This window comes from Sylvia atricapilla, chromosome 2 (assembly GCF_009819655.1).
Source record: "Sylvia atricapilla isolate bSylAtr1 chromosome 2, bSylAtr1.pri, whole genome shotgun sequence".
Lineage (NCBI taxonomy): Eukaryota > Metazoa > Chordata > Aves > Passeriformes > Sylviidae > Sylvia > Sylvia atricapilla.
In genome coordinates this window covers 9,225,595-9,241,050 of record NC_089141.1, presented here as the reverse complement: position 1 = coordinate 9,241,050, position 15,456 = coordinate 9,225,595, and the positions used below count along the sequence as shown (strand labels likewise).

Genomic DNA, 15,456 nt, shown 5'->3' with positions numbered 1-15,456 from the left:
AGGTTTTACATGTCCAGCTTTGAGACCTTGCTAGGAAAAGAAAAATAAAAGAAAAAACCCAAACCCTTAACTGGTGCTGGTTTTGCTCTCTGATGATTAGGCTCCTTTAAAATATCTCACATCCAATGTCCAAAAGCGATGTTGGTGATGTGTCCTGTCCATTCCAATGTTTGATCTTCGATGGTGAGACAAGTGAGTTAATTTGCAGCAAGAAGGCAGCGGCCTGGCAGCATCCCCACTGTCCCAGCAGTGAGAAAGAACCCTTTGTTGCCATAGGATTTGCCTTTTCCCTTCCCCCAGACACTGTTTGGTGTGGGATGTGCTGGGGCTGCTGCAGCTCCGGTGCTGAAGCCGTGTGGCATTGACAGGTGGCGGCTCGCACGGGGGAGTCGGGAGTGAGGAGAAGGACCCAGGCCATGTCCAGGTCTGCCAGCAAGCGCAGGAGCAGGTTCTCTTCTCTCTGGGGGCTGGACACTACCTCGAAGAAAAAGCAGGGGAGGCCGAGCATCAACCAGGTAAGCAGGTGGAAGTTTGGGGTGGTGGTGTTTGCGAGGTGGGTTTGCTAGAGGGCACAAAGAGCCACTGGCACAGAGTCATCACATTCCTCATCCCCTTCAGAAATCTGGGACTGGAGCTGCACATCAGGGCACAGCAGCTCCCAGCAAAGGTGTGGGATTTGCCCTTTCTTTAGCTTTTCTTTCTCTTGTTGCATTTCTGCAGCTTCTGCTTTTTCTGCAGGTGCCTTCCCCAATGTCAGGAGCAGTATAAAACAGGATACAACTTTGAAGAGAAAAAAAGCCCCAAACTATCCAGACTTGTTTGGTTATTTTTAATTTAAAATGATGAGTTTGTACAATGCTTTAAATGTAGCTGAGTTTGGGGAAAACTTCCTAAAGTGACAAGAAGCTTTGCATTTAGTTGGGACACTCTCTGTTTTGCTTCTGATTTATAAAAAACCAGAAGTTGTGCTGTTCCCACCCAGTCACTGCACAGATCTTTCTCTAGAAAATGTGTTCCACTGTGGTAGGAAGGTGCTTCTCTGTTGTTTTTTCCAAACAACACTAATTACAGCTTTCACTTTTTGAGAGGCATACCTCATCTAATTGCAGGAAATGTAGACTCTGCTTTTCTTTCTCTTCTCTCACTTCTTGTGGGGAGAAAAGCTGGGGACACGTGTTGTTCTGTGCCCTGTGATTTCTTGTGCTGTCTGTTGAAGCAGCACTGGGTGATTGTTTTGTTAGCAGAGGATGAATGCTGTGGAATTGTTCAGCTTGTTTGTAGCGAGACACTAAAAGTTCACCTGATATTTAGAGGCTGAGCAAAAGCCCAGGGCTTGGCTGGATTGCAGCTCCATGAGCACATTCCCAATTCCTTGTGCCCATGCTGCAGCATTGCTGTTGCTTCATATTTACTTGACCCAAATCCCTTGTCCTGAGTTGGGATCCTGCCTATGCTGTGTTTTCAAACCTGGTTATTTTCCCCCTGAGCTCCCCCTTTTGTTTTTCCTTTCAGTGGAGATAATTGCATTCTTCACGCTGCCTCCCCTGCTTCTGCCCCTCTCACTCCTCCACAGCACAGGCATGGAGAGGGGTTCTGTTCCAGGTTAAAGGAAAATCATTGTGGAGAGAGTTGTAGAAAGTGTGAAGTTTTGAGAAAGTAGCACGGTGTCTAAATGCAGTGCCTGAACACATTTCCCTCACTTGTGCAAAGTGGTGCCTGTTGGAAACAACCCAACTGTAAATCCCTGAAAGGCAGAGACCTTTTCCCATCCTGCCTGGTCCCTGCTTCATTTTAGCCAGGGAATAATTAACCAGCCCAGCAACGATCCTACAGCTGTGCTGATGTGGAGCTATAAAGCTGAACAACTTTTCAGTTTTCATGATTGGATTCTGCAGCAGCACAGACCATGCCTGCCCATCTGATGCAGTCCTGTGCTGATTTGGGGTGGGTGCTGCAAATATTCCTGTTGGGTCATTCCTCCTGCACAGGATCCTGTTGATTATGGCTCTCTGGCCAAAAGCTGGGTTACCAGCTCCTGTTTTATTGAAGAAGGGTTACACTGACTTGTGCTTGAATGTTTGCTGAGTACATTTTGGCAGCTGGGTCATTATAAAGCCAGCCAGAAGCAGATCCCTCCTGAGCTGTCAGTGTTGGCAGAGGTGGGGAAGTGTTCATTTCCCACTTTTACTGGTGTGGAAACCCAGCACAAAGAGAGATAAAATTAGTCCAGCTCTGCCCAGGAAGTCAGGACAGACCTCCAAGCAGAAGTGACCTCTAATCTTCCTGTACCACCCCATCACCAGCTTGTTTTTCACCTCACGTTCTCTTCCATCAAGCTGCTATTTTCCTTTTCTCCAGTGCATCTGCAGCAGAGAGGCAGGGAATGTTGGAGAGGTCCCCTAGTTCACTGCCCTGCAAACCTCGGTGGAGGGCCCAGGTCTGCACAGAGACTGCTGCAAAGGTGTGCCTGTGTCAGTAAAGCCACACCTGTGCTCAGGAGGAGTGGTCCTAGCAAGGAGCTGGGGTTGGGGGACACAGGACAGCACTTCCCTGTATTTATGGAATGGCACTTGGAGTGAGCTGACCTGATGTTTGGGATCCCCTCTCTGCTGAAAACACCTCTTTGTTCTTGTGTTGTTTCTTTTTGGATGACAGGCTCAAGCAGAAAGAGGTTAGAGGGGCTGCTGGATGTGACTTACTCACCCTGAAGAAGGTTTCCTCCATCCCAAATTTCTATAACAGTGAAAAATTTCTGCAGGCAGTGTGTTTGGAGATGGATGTTTGCATTTCTCAGTTTGAATTCCATGCTGGATGTTAGACTGTTCTGCCCGTGGCACGTGCTGCACACACATTCGTGTTTTAAAGTAGATTCCCTCTGTTGTTCCTCAGGTGTTTGGAGAAGGAGTTGATTCAGTGAAGAAATCTCTTGAAGGGATCTTTGATGACACAGTCCCGGATGGCAAGGTAAAACCCCAGCTCTCCAGCTGCCTCCTTCCCCCATGTTTGCAGCCAGTAAATTCAGAATAAGTACTAAGAATTGCTATTTTGCCATTTCTGAGCTTTGGAACAAGAGTTCTGTTTGCATTGATTTGCCCAGAAACACTGCACATTTCAGTCTTAAATTTAAATCTGCTTTCATCCCTACTATTTTTGTATTGCATTCCTAACATTCCCAGTAGCCATAGGGTGAAATCCCAGGAGAAGCACACTGCAGCAGTGCAGCTGTGTGGGTGGCACACTCTATCCTGCTCAGGGAAAACTGGTTCCTGTCCAGACAAGCCTTCACCCTAGGCTTAGGAGCAAAATAACTTCTTTTTCAGAGGGCTCTGAAATGCACTGGTGGATTACCAGCACATAATGCACTGGTTTTGATGGGAGAGGGAGCTGTGTTGGGCTGGGATGGTCATGATGGGTTTTGTCTCTTTAGAGGGAGAAAGAAGTGGCCCTGAGCAGTGTCCACCAGCACAACCCCGACTGTGATATTTGGGTCCACGAGTACTTCTCGCCCTCATGGTTCTGCCTGCCCAACAACCAGCCTGCCCTGACAGTCATCCAGCCTGGGGACACCTCCCGGGATGTGCTGGAAATGATCTGCAAGGTAAACGTGCCCTGGGGCAGCTGGGACAGCAGTGCAGCCTCCTGAGCCAGTGCCTGGGCTGCTCTGCGCTGGGACACCAGTTCTGTGTCAGGTGGAGAACACAAACTGCACTGCAGTGCTGAGGCCAGGAGCGCAGCAGAACATTCTCTGCAGCTGCTGTGGGTGCAGGGCCAGGCAACAGGCTTGGGTTTGCCTTCCCCACTCTGGCCTCTGTGCATGAGCCTGGAAGTGCCTTCACAGGCTGGTTGTGCCTCTGCTGCTGCCTTTCACAGAGCCACCATCCTCTGTCCCTCCAGTGGGACACCCTCCCAGCCCCTGGGTGCCCCACGTCGTGGTGATGCAGCCACCCTGGTGCCCCCAGCTCTGCGTCCCTCCTACAGCCCCTTCTCCCCTCTGCCAGGCAGGTGAGGTGATCCCAGGAGCCAAGGGGCTGTTTCTTTGTGCCATCCCTCCTTCCTTCCCCTCAGGTGGCACTGGGAGAACAGCAGCACCAGGAATGGGACAAGGTGCCTGTGTTTGCTGCCTGCACTGCAGAATCAGACCCAACCTCGTGTAGGTGGCAGGAGGGGACAGGGGAAAGCTTTTTTATCTACACTGGAGTTGGAGGGGAAGAAAAACCACCTGGATTTCTTTGCCAGATGAAGTATCAGAGGCACTGGGCCATGAAAAAGAGTTACATCTCTAAAGAGTTGGAAACTTTGACAAATTAAACACTGGCTTTCAGATCTGGCAGCTCCATAATGTGTGTTTTGTGAGCCAGCGAGATCCAACTCCTGTCACGTGCTGCTCTGAAAAGTGAGTCTGCTTTGTACAACAACAGCAGGAGAAAAGAAAACATTTATTACTATTGAGAGCTTAACTTTGGGGACTTTCAGAGCATGTTGCGTGTGCTTCTAAAGAGAGGGAAGGTGAGAGAAAGGCGTTTGTTTCCAGTAATTGTACGGTGTGCTCGTCTCTCTGCCAGGTGCACTGCAGCTTGTGAAAAGCTCTGCTTTGTGTTCAGCAGAAGATGACATTTTTGGAGAGAGACATAACAGGGAAGCTAGATGACACATTATTAGTAATGTTTTATTTTCAGGATTTATGTTTTCTTTTGGGGGAGGATGGTTACTCGTGGACTGAATCCTTGGCTGGAGTGAGCTGGTGTAGCTCTGTGGTTTCAGCAGGTGCCTGCTGAGGGTCTGGTCTCTCACTGTGCTTTTGCTGTGGAGGGTGGGCATGTTTAAGGAGAAGGGGAGGTTGCTGAGTGTTTTTTCAAGAGCTATTATTTGTTTCTTTCCTTTCTGTAAGAGTTTTCAGCCTGAAAAACACTTTTTTTCTGTATGCCTTTTTTTTCTGTAGCATTTAATAATCAATCTCTTTCTTCTGTCTCTTGCATTCAGCTCATTTTTCCCCCTTTAATATCTGATCCACATCATTTCACATCAGTTTGCCATCTGCCATCTGAGAACCAGTCAAGTTCTGGTACAGTAAACATTTCAAGCTCTACATTTCATATAAACCTCCTCATGTTTGTAGATGTGGTTAAATATGTGCTGCTAAACTGAGCTTCTGATTCTGCTGTTGAAGAACATTAAATGCACTAAAGTCATTGTGGAAAATGTGTTCTTATGCTAACACTGCTGCTTGTTATTGTACAGGGAGTTAGGCTTTGGAGGATGCTTTGTGACATTTTTATGATTCAAGATTGGTAGGAGGAGTGTTTAAAGCATTTTTAAAGTGGTTTCTCAAAGATTTCTCCTAAGATGTAACTAGCAACATCACTTGGAAGGCAGGAAAACTCAGTGAATATGCATTAAATTGCTTTCTATGGCTGATAGGAAATAGTTGGTCCCTTCCAATCTTAACCATCCTGTGATTCTGTGATGGCACTGCTCAGTGTGAACGAATGTATATGCATTACTGACATTTGCATAATGGTATGTCTTAAAATGGAGGAGAAAATCACACTGTGTATGGATTTAGGCAGAGCCAGTGTGGAAATAATAACACCAAAACTCAATATGGAGATAACAGCAGTAAAAAACAAGCCTAGATGACTACATGGCATTTTGTCTTTTGTCTGCATAAGAAGTGAGGTAAGAAAAGTTTGGGGTTTTTTTATCCCCTCAAAATTTACATTTTTCAAAGAGGCCTGCATGGGGGGCAAGAAGCTGATACCCCGAGGTCTCTGGCCTTGTGCTCAAAGCCTCAGAGAGAAGTTACTGAAGCCTGATGCTCTGGGGGCTTCCTTTGCTCTTTTGGGCTGGTGTTTTCCTGCTGGGAGAGCTGGGGCCACACAGGAACGCTGCCCTGGGCTGGTGACTGTGTTCCTGTGGTGGCGCTGCCACAGAGGTCCCCCCACCCAGCTGGGGAGATGTCCCAGGTCCTCTCCTTGGCCAGGAAGGAGCCAGGCTGGATGAAGAGCTGGCCTTGTGTGCCAGCCCACTGTGGCACCTGGAGCCTCTTGAATGGGAGCCCAGCCCGGCTGTGAATTCTTCTTCCTGAGCACCTTGGTGAAGCTGTTGGGTTGTGCTTTAAACGGGGCTAGCTGCTTAATTTAGTCCAGACACAGCCAGAGTTATTAGGAGAGAAGTAAATAAACCAAGAAGCTGCTTTGGACAGCTGAAAGGTATTTTGGGTGGTCTTGAAAGGATATTCGTATCATTAAAGCTGCCCTGCTTCTGCTCCCACCTTCCCACATATGGATGCAGCTCCCAGCAACAAAAAGTGGGTTAATGGTTTGGCTTTTAGGGCAGCCTGGCTGTGTCCACATTCAAGAGACCTTTTCCTTTCACTTCAGTAGAACATCATGGCCCCATTTGAAACACTTTAACCAGTGTCAGATTTGGAGGTAGACACAGCCTTGGGGCAATTGTAGGAAGTTAATTAACTAAATGGGGTGTCTGATGGGCTGCACCATGGCTGGGATTCTTCTTCCTGACCTGGATGGGATTGCAGTGTGCTGGATTGATGGCATCCACCTGGGCTGATGGGCTTTGTCGGTAGAATGTGTTTGTTGGGAGAAATCCTCTCCCGCTATTCCCTGGAGCAGAGCCTGACCACCCCAGCTGTCCCCTCCTGTCAGGGAGTCTTGCAGAGCTACAAAGCCCCCCCTGAGCTTCCTTTTCTCCAGGCTGAGCCCCTTTCCCAGCTCCCCCAGCCTCTCCTGGGGCTCCAACCCCTTCCACAGCTCTGTTCCCTGCCCTGGATACCCCCAGATGTGGGTGATGCACTCAATGGGTTTAGGTCTCCTCTCTGAGTTTTTGTTTAAGACACTTCTGTGCTAGGGACAGTAAACTAAGCTGACCAGAAAGTAACCCAGGACTCTTCTAAACCTTTAATGTCAATTCTGCTTCCCTTTATTTTCTGAGGTGTTTGTATGTGTGTGTCAGTAAAGAGAAAACTGAAAACAGCAGTAATCAGTGAGAAAAGCAAGCAAGAAGCTTTCCAAAAAAGAAAAAAATGAGGGGGCAAGGATCTCCTACATTCAGCTGTTTTTCTTTTGGCCCTTGATAGATTTCAGTCATTATTTAATTAACTAGGAATTTGCCTGGATTGTGGAGCTTATTCCATTTCAGGTACTTCATTTCATCCAATGATAATTTGATCTTTGGGTTGGGCATATTTGAAGAGAGCACTGTGCAGAGTGCACCAATAGATCTGGTTTGGTTTTCCTTCTCATTATTGGTAGTTTTTTTTCACTCCTGGGCTAATCCAGGCTTTCCAAAGCATTCCCTGTTCTCTGTGTGTTTGCTGGAGGGTCGGGGTAGGATGTTTTCCGCAGCTCCCTCAGTGTACATTGCTCATCACCTCGGTGTGCTGCTGTACCACGGCTGGAACTGGAAAAGCCAGGCTTTAAAAACCAGGACAAGCAGGCAGTAAAGATGCTCTTACATGAATTTTCAGATAAGCCATTGTTTTCAGCATAGCCTGAGAAGCCTGGGTAATTTGCTAGTGTAAAATGAAAAGGCTGAGGTATAAAAGCCTTTAATAGTGGGATTTTGGAAGTGAGAATTTACCTCCTGTATCTGTGAATCACTTTGGGGTTTCTCATTAGGTTTAGTTCAGGAACTTGGAAAGTAACTTCTGGATAATATCCTTTGTGTTTATCATACTTGTAATGTGTTTTGATTACACACTGCATTAACCTCTGCTTAAATCAACCTTATTTATCATGCTGAGAAAAGGTCATTAACATCTCCCAGACCAAATGCTGTATCTTCAGCTAATTATAACTAATTCATTAAAATGGTGTGACCTGTTTCCACTGGGATGCAATCCAGGATGCAACTCTTGGCTTCTTCTAGCCTCATAAAGCCAGTGTATCCTGAGCTGCTTTTTATTTAGAAGATAGACAGATTTTTTTTGTTTATTAACCTTGCTTGAAATCTGCTACATCATATTTACGTGCTAAGTGATGGAGATACTAAAAAAAACCCCAAACCAAACAGAAATCACTTCTCCTGCTACATTTTGCTCTGTTAGCAGAACATTTAGTTAAATATCCTTTTATATTTAATGCTGTGAGGTTTCTGTTCCAGCATGAGCTTATTTCTGGGATGGCTTGGGAGGGACAGAATGCCGGGGCAGCAGAGCCGAGGAGGCTGCTCCCAGGTAGGTACATGGATCCTTTTCCTGGGGGGGCAGCAGGAAGGGCAGGTTTTGGTCAGGTTCCAGGGCAGGAGATGGTGCTGGAAGTTGGTGCTGGGTTCCTGTGAGGATCAGAGATGAGGAAGAGGCTGCCTGTCTGTCTAAAGGCTCTCTGTCTCTTACAGACACACCAGCTGGACTACTCTGCTCACTACCTGCGCCTGAAGTTCCTCATTGAGAACCAGCTCCAGTTCTATGTACCAAAGCCAGATGAGGAGATCTATGAACTGGTAATGCTGCCCACTGGGCAAATGAAATGACTCTGGGCAGGACGCTGTTAATTAGTGTTTATCTGACATTCTGTAGCACAGAGTTGTGCTTTTTAGTTTGCAATTATGGTGCTTTGCAGACCATAGCAAATTGGCCTTCAGCAAAGGGATCTCTCCAAACATTTAATCCTGTGTTGGTGTTTAGCTCATGTTTGTGTGTGGATGTGTCTGGGGAGAGAGGAGGGACAGCCACAGGTAATGTGTGAAAATCACTCTAAGGTACATTTAAGCTTCACTTCCCTCCAAGTTGTCTTTTCCTGTTGTTCATGTTGTTCATGGAGGTTTTAAAGACATGGTGTGGAGGCCTGGGCACTTCTTGTTACGGGTCCCTTTAAAGTGGGGGGAAATACACAAGTTGGTGGGTGGTTTTTTAGTGTTTTTTTCCTAATGGTATGGTAAAGATGGAGGTCAAGAAGGTCTGGAGTTATGTGTGAGAATATATTTCCTTAATTGCCTCAGCTGGCTGTTTTCATCTCATTCATCTCCAAAACAGACTTCAAAGGAATTTTGCCATGAGAGATTAAAAAAAAAGACCAAACAGGATTAGTGTCATGCTTTAACTCTGTGATTTTACACAGGCATGCTGTAAACCTTATTAAAGCCCTTTTCATTGGTGACTGGCTTACTTATAAAAAGTAAAACTTTGCTAGTTATGGAGGTTTTTGCCCATTTAGCAAAGGACATCTGGGATTTTCCATTAATGCTGTCAACAACAACAACAGACATTGGTGAGAAAGTGCTAGAGGAGTGCTAGGACTGGGAAGTGTGATATAGCTGGGGAAAATTAACACTCAGAGGAGACAGCTTTTAGCTGTCGTTGTCTGGAAGGACTTTGGGACTTGTCTTGTGTTGAGAGGGTGTAGGATTGACAGAGTCATCACTCATTGTTTATTCTGAAAAGCTGTAATTACCCAAAAGCTCTGTCAGTGGGACTGTGCAGATGCTGGAAGGGAATGGGAGAGACTGGTGCTGCAGGATGATGTCTGATGTGTACATATTAAACCAACACACTTGGTGTGTTTGCTGCTCTGTGTGGGCTGTTTATTTGGGGAGAACACTGCAGTTACTTCCATGGGGCTGTAACTATTCTGATTTTTGATTACTGAAATACTGATTTTTGCAATCTGAACGCTGATTTTTGCAGTGCTGATAGAAGCAGGAGAGAAAATTATATTTTTATTAGGGAAACCTTTTGCAAATGAGTTCCTCTTCTTTTCTAAAGGAATAGTTCACATACTGCAGTCCAAACACTGAGTTTCAAAATGTTAATTATTGTGAATCGCATTTTTACACGCTCCCAGCAGCGTGTAAAGAGAATTAATACTCACCTGTGGGCTATGTTCACCTGGGGCTGTGATTTTTGCCGAAGACAAAGGGCTGGTTTATTATTCAGTGCTGAAAGGCAGGGGGACTTGCAGCTGGATGGAGGGACTTCTGGGCTATTGCCTAGGTGTGAATTTGTGCTGATCTCCAAGGAAGCATGTTAATGACCATTTCAAAGGCTTGGGGGCTTTCCTTGGCACAAATAAACATCAAGGTGTTAAAGGTGAAATGTCATGCTGAGGTACAGCAAATCTGACAGTCCGATAATGAAGAAATGTATTTAAGAAACAAAGCCACTCCTTGTGATTTTAATGCTGTTGAATAATTGAATTCCTGCAATGTGTTCATTAAAATAATATAAAAACGTGAAGCTATTACTACCTGTAAATGAGGAAAACAGGAAGAGAAGCTCTGTTTCTCGTGCACTCAAAATGGTGTTGACTGAGTGGAATAGATGCATGCTCTGTTTTGTGATGGGGGTGGGAAAACACAGTGTTTTCCCTGTCCTCTCTAACTGTGTTCTAACAGCAGAGCTGAGTGACAGTGCTAATGCCTCTCACACAGGTGGAGAGAAACTGTTTGATAAATAATGACCACAGTCCCTTTCTTCTGCCTGTAATTAAACCCCAAAAATCTGTTCCAAACGATTACAATTTGTGTGTCCTCCCACAGTAACATATTTCTGTGTTTGTTTTTTTCCCCTCTATTCAGCTGTACAAGGAAATAGAAATCTGTCAGAAAATTACCCAGCACATTGAGATGGAGAAGTCTGATGCATCCTCTGATATTTATGGTGAGTTTCTCCCTGACTTGTTTTGCTGTTTCTCCCCAGCCAGTTCTAGCAGGAGCAGGTTCTTGCGTGCTGTTTACTGAGGTACCTGAAAGGTCTCTTGAGCACAGTGAGAAAAGCAAAGCACTTCAGATTCCTGAGCCACCCACAGCAACATTCACCTGCCCCGGAGGAGGACAGCTTTGTTTGGAGTGCTCTGAACGTGGCTTTCCTGGAGCTGGAGGATGTGCAGGGAGGACAAATGTTTGCTTGTTGCTGTGCTTCCACCTACAGAGGCTGTGGGTGGGAGCAGCATCCTCTGCCAGCTGTCACATCTCACACAGAACCTTCACAGGCCCTGCTGGGGGCTGTGCTGGGGCTGCCACACTGCCCACAGCCTGCAGGGCTCTGCAGCTCCACTCCTTCCTCCTGTCCACTCTTTCCTCCTTGTCCCCCTCCTCACTCCTTCCTCCTTGTCCCCCTCCTCAGGAGCATCGCTGTGCCTATGAGGCGTCTCAAGTTGTGTGCCCAGGCAGCTCCAGAGGGGCTGTTTGGCTGGTTCTCACCTGCCAGGGGTCCCCAGGCTGGGTTCCTGCCTGGCCCCAACATTCCTGAGGCTGGGCATGCCCAGCTCCAGGACTCCAGGGTGTCCCAGGGATGCTCCAGCCCTCGAGGATGTCCCACCGACACCTGGAGCCAGGATGTGACACATGGCAGATCTGTGTGAAACATAAATCAGGGGAAGGCCTCCCTGTGTAATTTCAGCAGAATCTCTCATCTCTGTGTAGTTCCTACTTCTGAGCTTTCAGGTATTTCAGGTTACAGCCCTCCAACCTGGTGAGTTTGCTCCTTTGGCCTGGAAATTGCAGTTCTGGGGTGTATTTTAGAGTTATCTGTGCAACCTCCTGCACTGAAAGCCAATCTGCATCTTTTTGCTGTTCATCTAAATATTCTGTTTTAATGACTAGAATAATTCTGAATCCACAAACTGCTTATTATACAGCTGCAGGCCATTGCAATGTTGAGCTTTGCTACAAATCAGTGGGACTGACTGGGGCTTGAATATTGAAGGCCTAAGAAAGAAATATTCACCAGCCCAATGATGGTTCAGGGATCGTATTTATGCAGTGCCTAAAAGCACTGCAAGAGTTGGGGCTGTCATAGCATTTCCTGTTTATTTCTTTTCCTTCTTTTTTTCTAAGTGATAAATGGAAAAAGATGTTGAAATGCACAGTGGTGTCCTATGAGGTGAGATCAGCTGTGTGAGCTGTGGGATGCAGCAGGGAGGGAATGCTAAAAGCACCCCAAAAAAGCTGATTTTTCTCTCATTAAGGGAAAATAGCCAAATGTGGTTTGCCTCTAATTGGCAGAAGGATTTCAGTGGTCTGTATATGTGTCCTTGTGTGTTCACCCAGTGACAAGGGTGTGCTGGGATCACACAATCCTGGAGCAGTTTGGGCTGGACAGGGCCTTAAAGATCACCTCATTCCAACCCACATCTCAGGGAGAGCTCACCTGGGAGCACTCTGTGGTGGTTCTGCTCCCACCAGTGGGTCTGTGGGAGTGAGAGGCACTCTGGGAGGGTCTAGCTGGTGTTGGATCTCTCAGTGGGATGCTTTGCTGATGCCTGAGCACAGATGTTCTCACTTCTTTGGCTGGTACTCTTTCCCTCTTTGGCAGGGCTGTGAGGGCAGAAGTCAGTCAGAATCCTTGGATTCCAGCTCATGGATGTATCAGGAGGGTGCTGGCATGTTCACCAGCAGCTGGTTGTGCCAGGGGGCTGAGGGGATGATCTGGAGGTGGATTTGTTCAGCTATTGAGCTGGTTTGGTGAGGCCGTGTGCACTCAGAGATGCAGATTTTTATTCTCCTGTCATCAGAACTTTGCAGTGAAGAGAAGCTTTGCCTGGGTCAGCACCCATCTCTTCCCACCTGTGTTTCAGAGTCCGTGCACAGTTTGATGATAATGTTTTTGGCAGCAATGCCAGCTTATGCAATCACTGTGGCTTCCACCCACTGCTGCCCTTCCTCTCCTGCAATATTTGTGTGGAGCCCCTGTGGCACCCAGCCACATGGGAGCTGTGCATTCCTGCTGTCCTGTGTGTGGACAGGCTGCACACACTCTGGGATGAGGTGTTCTCACCTGAGTGCATGGCAGGGAAAGCAGTGGCACTGTTGCTGCAGGCGGTGTGAAGTGCAGCCACTGTCACAGCCGTGCAAATGAAACAGGGCAGGGTCACATTCTCTGTCTGTGGAGGGGTTAACTGTGTGTGTGAGATGACCATTCCCAAGCTGTTGCCAGCTGCTCATCTGTCATCTCTTGAAGCTGATGACAACCTGTGTAATTGCTCCTTATGCCCTTTCTGCCAGGAATAACTGCAGGATTTATGGGTATGGCTGAAAGATGAATTAAGAAGCAGCTACGTGTGCATTTATGCCTGATGGATTGAAGGAAGCAGAGGTCTTCTCATGGAGGAATCACAGAATCCCAGAATTCTAGGGTTGGAAGGGACCTTAAAGCTCATCCCACTCCACCCCCTGCCATGGGCAGGGACACCTTTCACTATCCCAGGCTGCTCCAAGCCCTGTCCAGCCCGGCCTTGGACGCTTCCAGGGATTCAGGGGCAGCCACAGCTTCTCTGGGCAACTTGTGCCAGGGCCCCACGACCCTCACAGAGAACAATTCCTGCCCAATATCCCATCTAAATCTACTCTCTTTCAATTTGAAGCCGTTCCCCTGTGTCCTGTCACTCCAGGCCCTTGTAATGAGTCTCTCTCCATCCTTCCTGTGGGCTCCCTTCAGGAAAGCTGCAGTGCGGTCATCCCAAAGCTTCTCTTCCCCAGACTGAGCAATCCCAGTTCTCTCAGCCTTTTCTTGTAGGAGAGGTGGAGCTTGGGGCTGCTTGGACACGCTGATCTGCTCTCAGTGGAGCCTGAGCTGCCCCTCAGCCTGGTTTGAACATGTGCTGTTTGGCCCGGAGCAGCACTGCAGCTGGAAAGGGCAATGCTCTCGGGAGCTGATGCTTCGTGCTGACTCAAACTGCAGCCTTGGGCACACTCTGCTGTTTTTCTGGGTGAGGGTTTTCCAGGTAGGCTTTGTGGTGGTGACAGCCAATAACTACTATATTTTACAGCTGCTCTTTTAGTCGAGGGTTCCTCTCTCTGCCAAAGCTGGTGTGTTGAGTGAGCTTCACAAATTTCCTTTGATTCAGCCCGAGGAGCTCGCATGCAGGTTCCAAGTAGCTCAGTAAGTCGTGAAAGGCCATATGCTTCTCACTTCTGAGCTGCCATATTCTTCCCCCTCTTTTCTTCTTCTTTTTTTTTTTTTATTTTATTTTTAAATCATGGATGAAAAAATAACTCTCAGCCATAAGGATCAGCTTGAAGAGAGTCCTGAAGTCAGGATAGACTCCCAGCACATCTGCACCAGCTTGGCTGGTGGCTGATTCCATGTCAAAACAAACGACTCCCCCCAGAGGTTTGTAAATGTTTTTCTAGTCTCCAGAAAATGAGAGAGCAAATGGTTGCCTGCACTCATTTAGGGAGTAATGAAGTTTCAGAAAGGCAAATGTTCTGCTTTAGATAACTCTTCACAGTAAATAAACAACCTGCATTTAACTTGGCAGCTTGTATTTCCTTTACATGTTATTATCTGACTGTGTCACCCACAAATGGCAGGAAAATCCCCCAGCCCAGAGCTCCCAGTCCCGTTTGCACTGTTTAAAGTGAGACTGTGTCAGCACTTCCACTCCAGGACTGTTCTGGAGGTGTCTGGTGAGCGTGAAATGTGCACTGAGCTGAGGCTTGGCCAATGGCAGGTTGTGCCAGAAGCAGCAAAAAGGGAAAGGGACATTTTACAGACATGCCCAGCCCAGGAATGTTAAAAAGCAGAGGTCAGCACTCTGTTCTAGCAGGAGGTGTTGTGCCTTGCCTGAGTTTGGGGTGGCACATCAACTGTGGCTCTGGGATTCCCGGCTTTTGTCCCAAACCACGGCTCTGTGCAGCTTTGGTCTGCAAACAGCAAAACCTTCTGGAGCGACCTTTGATGGCACCAGAACTGAGAGTCTGTTCCAAGGCTTTGCAGCTGTGGTATCCTCAAATCTGTCTGTAGATAATCAGTGTATGTACTCAGAAATTCATTGCAGCTTTTTGTTAGAGCCGCTTTTATTGTTGAACGTCCCCGTTGTGTTTGTAAAAGTTTGAGGGAAGGGACAGGGGAGGGATTCCCACGTGCTCATGGCAGGGACAGCACAGCCTTGGCTGCAGGGCTTGGTGGCTGGGACACCCTGGGAGGGGCTGGCCCTCTGACCATCTCCCTGGTGTCTCTCCAGGTTTTTCTCTGTCCTCCGTGGAAGAGGACGGGATTCGCCGGCTCTACGTGAACGCCGTCAAGGAGACAGGCCTGGCTTTCAAGAAAGGTAAACCACTCCCCAGAGCCCTCCCAAGTCACTCACTGTGACATAAATACAGTAAAAACATCTCAGTGCTCCCTGTGGCTGTGATTACTGCCCCTGGTTCCGCTTGCAGCGCTTGGAGCAGAAGGCAGCAGGGATACCCAGGCTGCCAGCTCGTCCCAAGGCAGAGCAGGGTCTGGTTTAATGTAGCTTAGCCAAGCTGAGGCCAACCACGCTGCTGTATTTTGCATTCACTGCCTCCCCTGCTGCACAGGCAGGCTGCTCAGGAGCTGGGCAGCTGAAACCCACCCACATTTTGAACCAGAACGTGGCACCATGAGGGGTGAGAAGATTCTCATCTCTTCCTAACGCACTGGTGTATGCAAAGTCCTCAGAAACACCTTCAGAGTTCTCTTGGTGAGGGTTTGTGTGGCCTTGCAGAGCTTATTCAGCAGCTGGCCCTTGCCAAAAG

The 15,456-nt window shown here is 47.6% G+C and overlaps 1 protein-coding gene across 1 annotated transcript in view; it reads left to right on the top strand.

The window, feature by feature from the left end:
- TIAM1 (TIAM Rac1 associated GEF 1) overlaps positions 1-15,456 on the top strand; it is a 71,891-nt gene that overhangs the window by 26,711 nt on the left and 29,724 nt on the right. The window contains exons 7-12 of the mRNA XM_066340746.1: positions 369-515; positions 2,890-2,964; positions 3,428-3,598; positions 8,356-8,460; positions 10,534-10,615; positions 14,922-15,008. Coding sequence (XP_066196843.1) covers positions 369-515; positions 2,890-2,964; positions 3,428-3,598; positions 8,356-8,460; positions 10,534-10,615; positions 14,922-15,008 — 667 coding nt within the window. The remainder of the gene's footprint in view (positions 1-368; positions 516-2,889; positions 2,965-3,427; positions 3,599-8,355; positions 8,461-10,533; positions 10,616-14,921; positions 15,009-15,456) is intronic.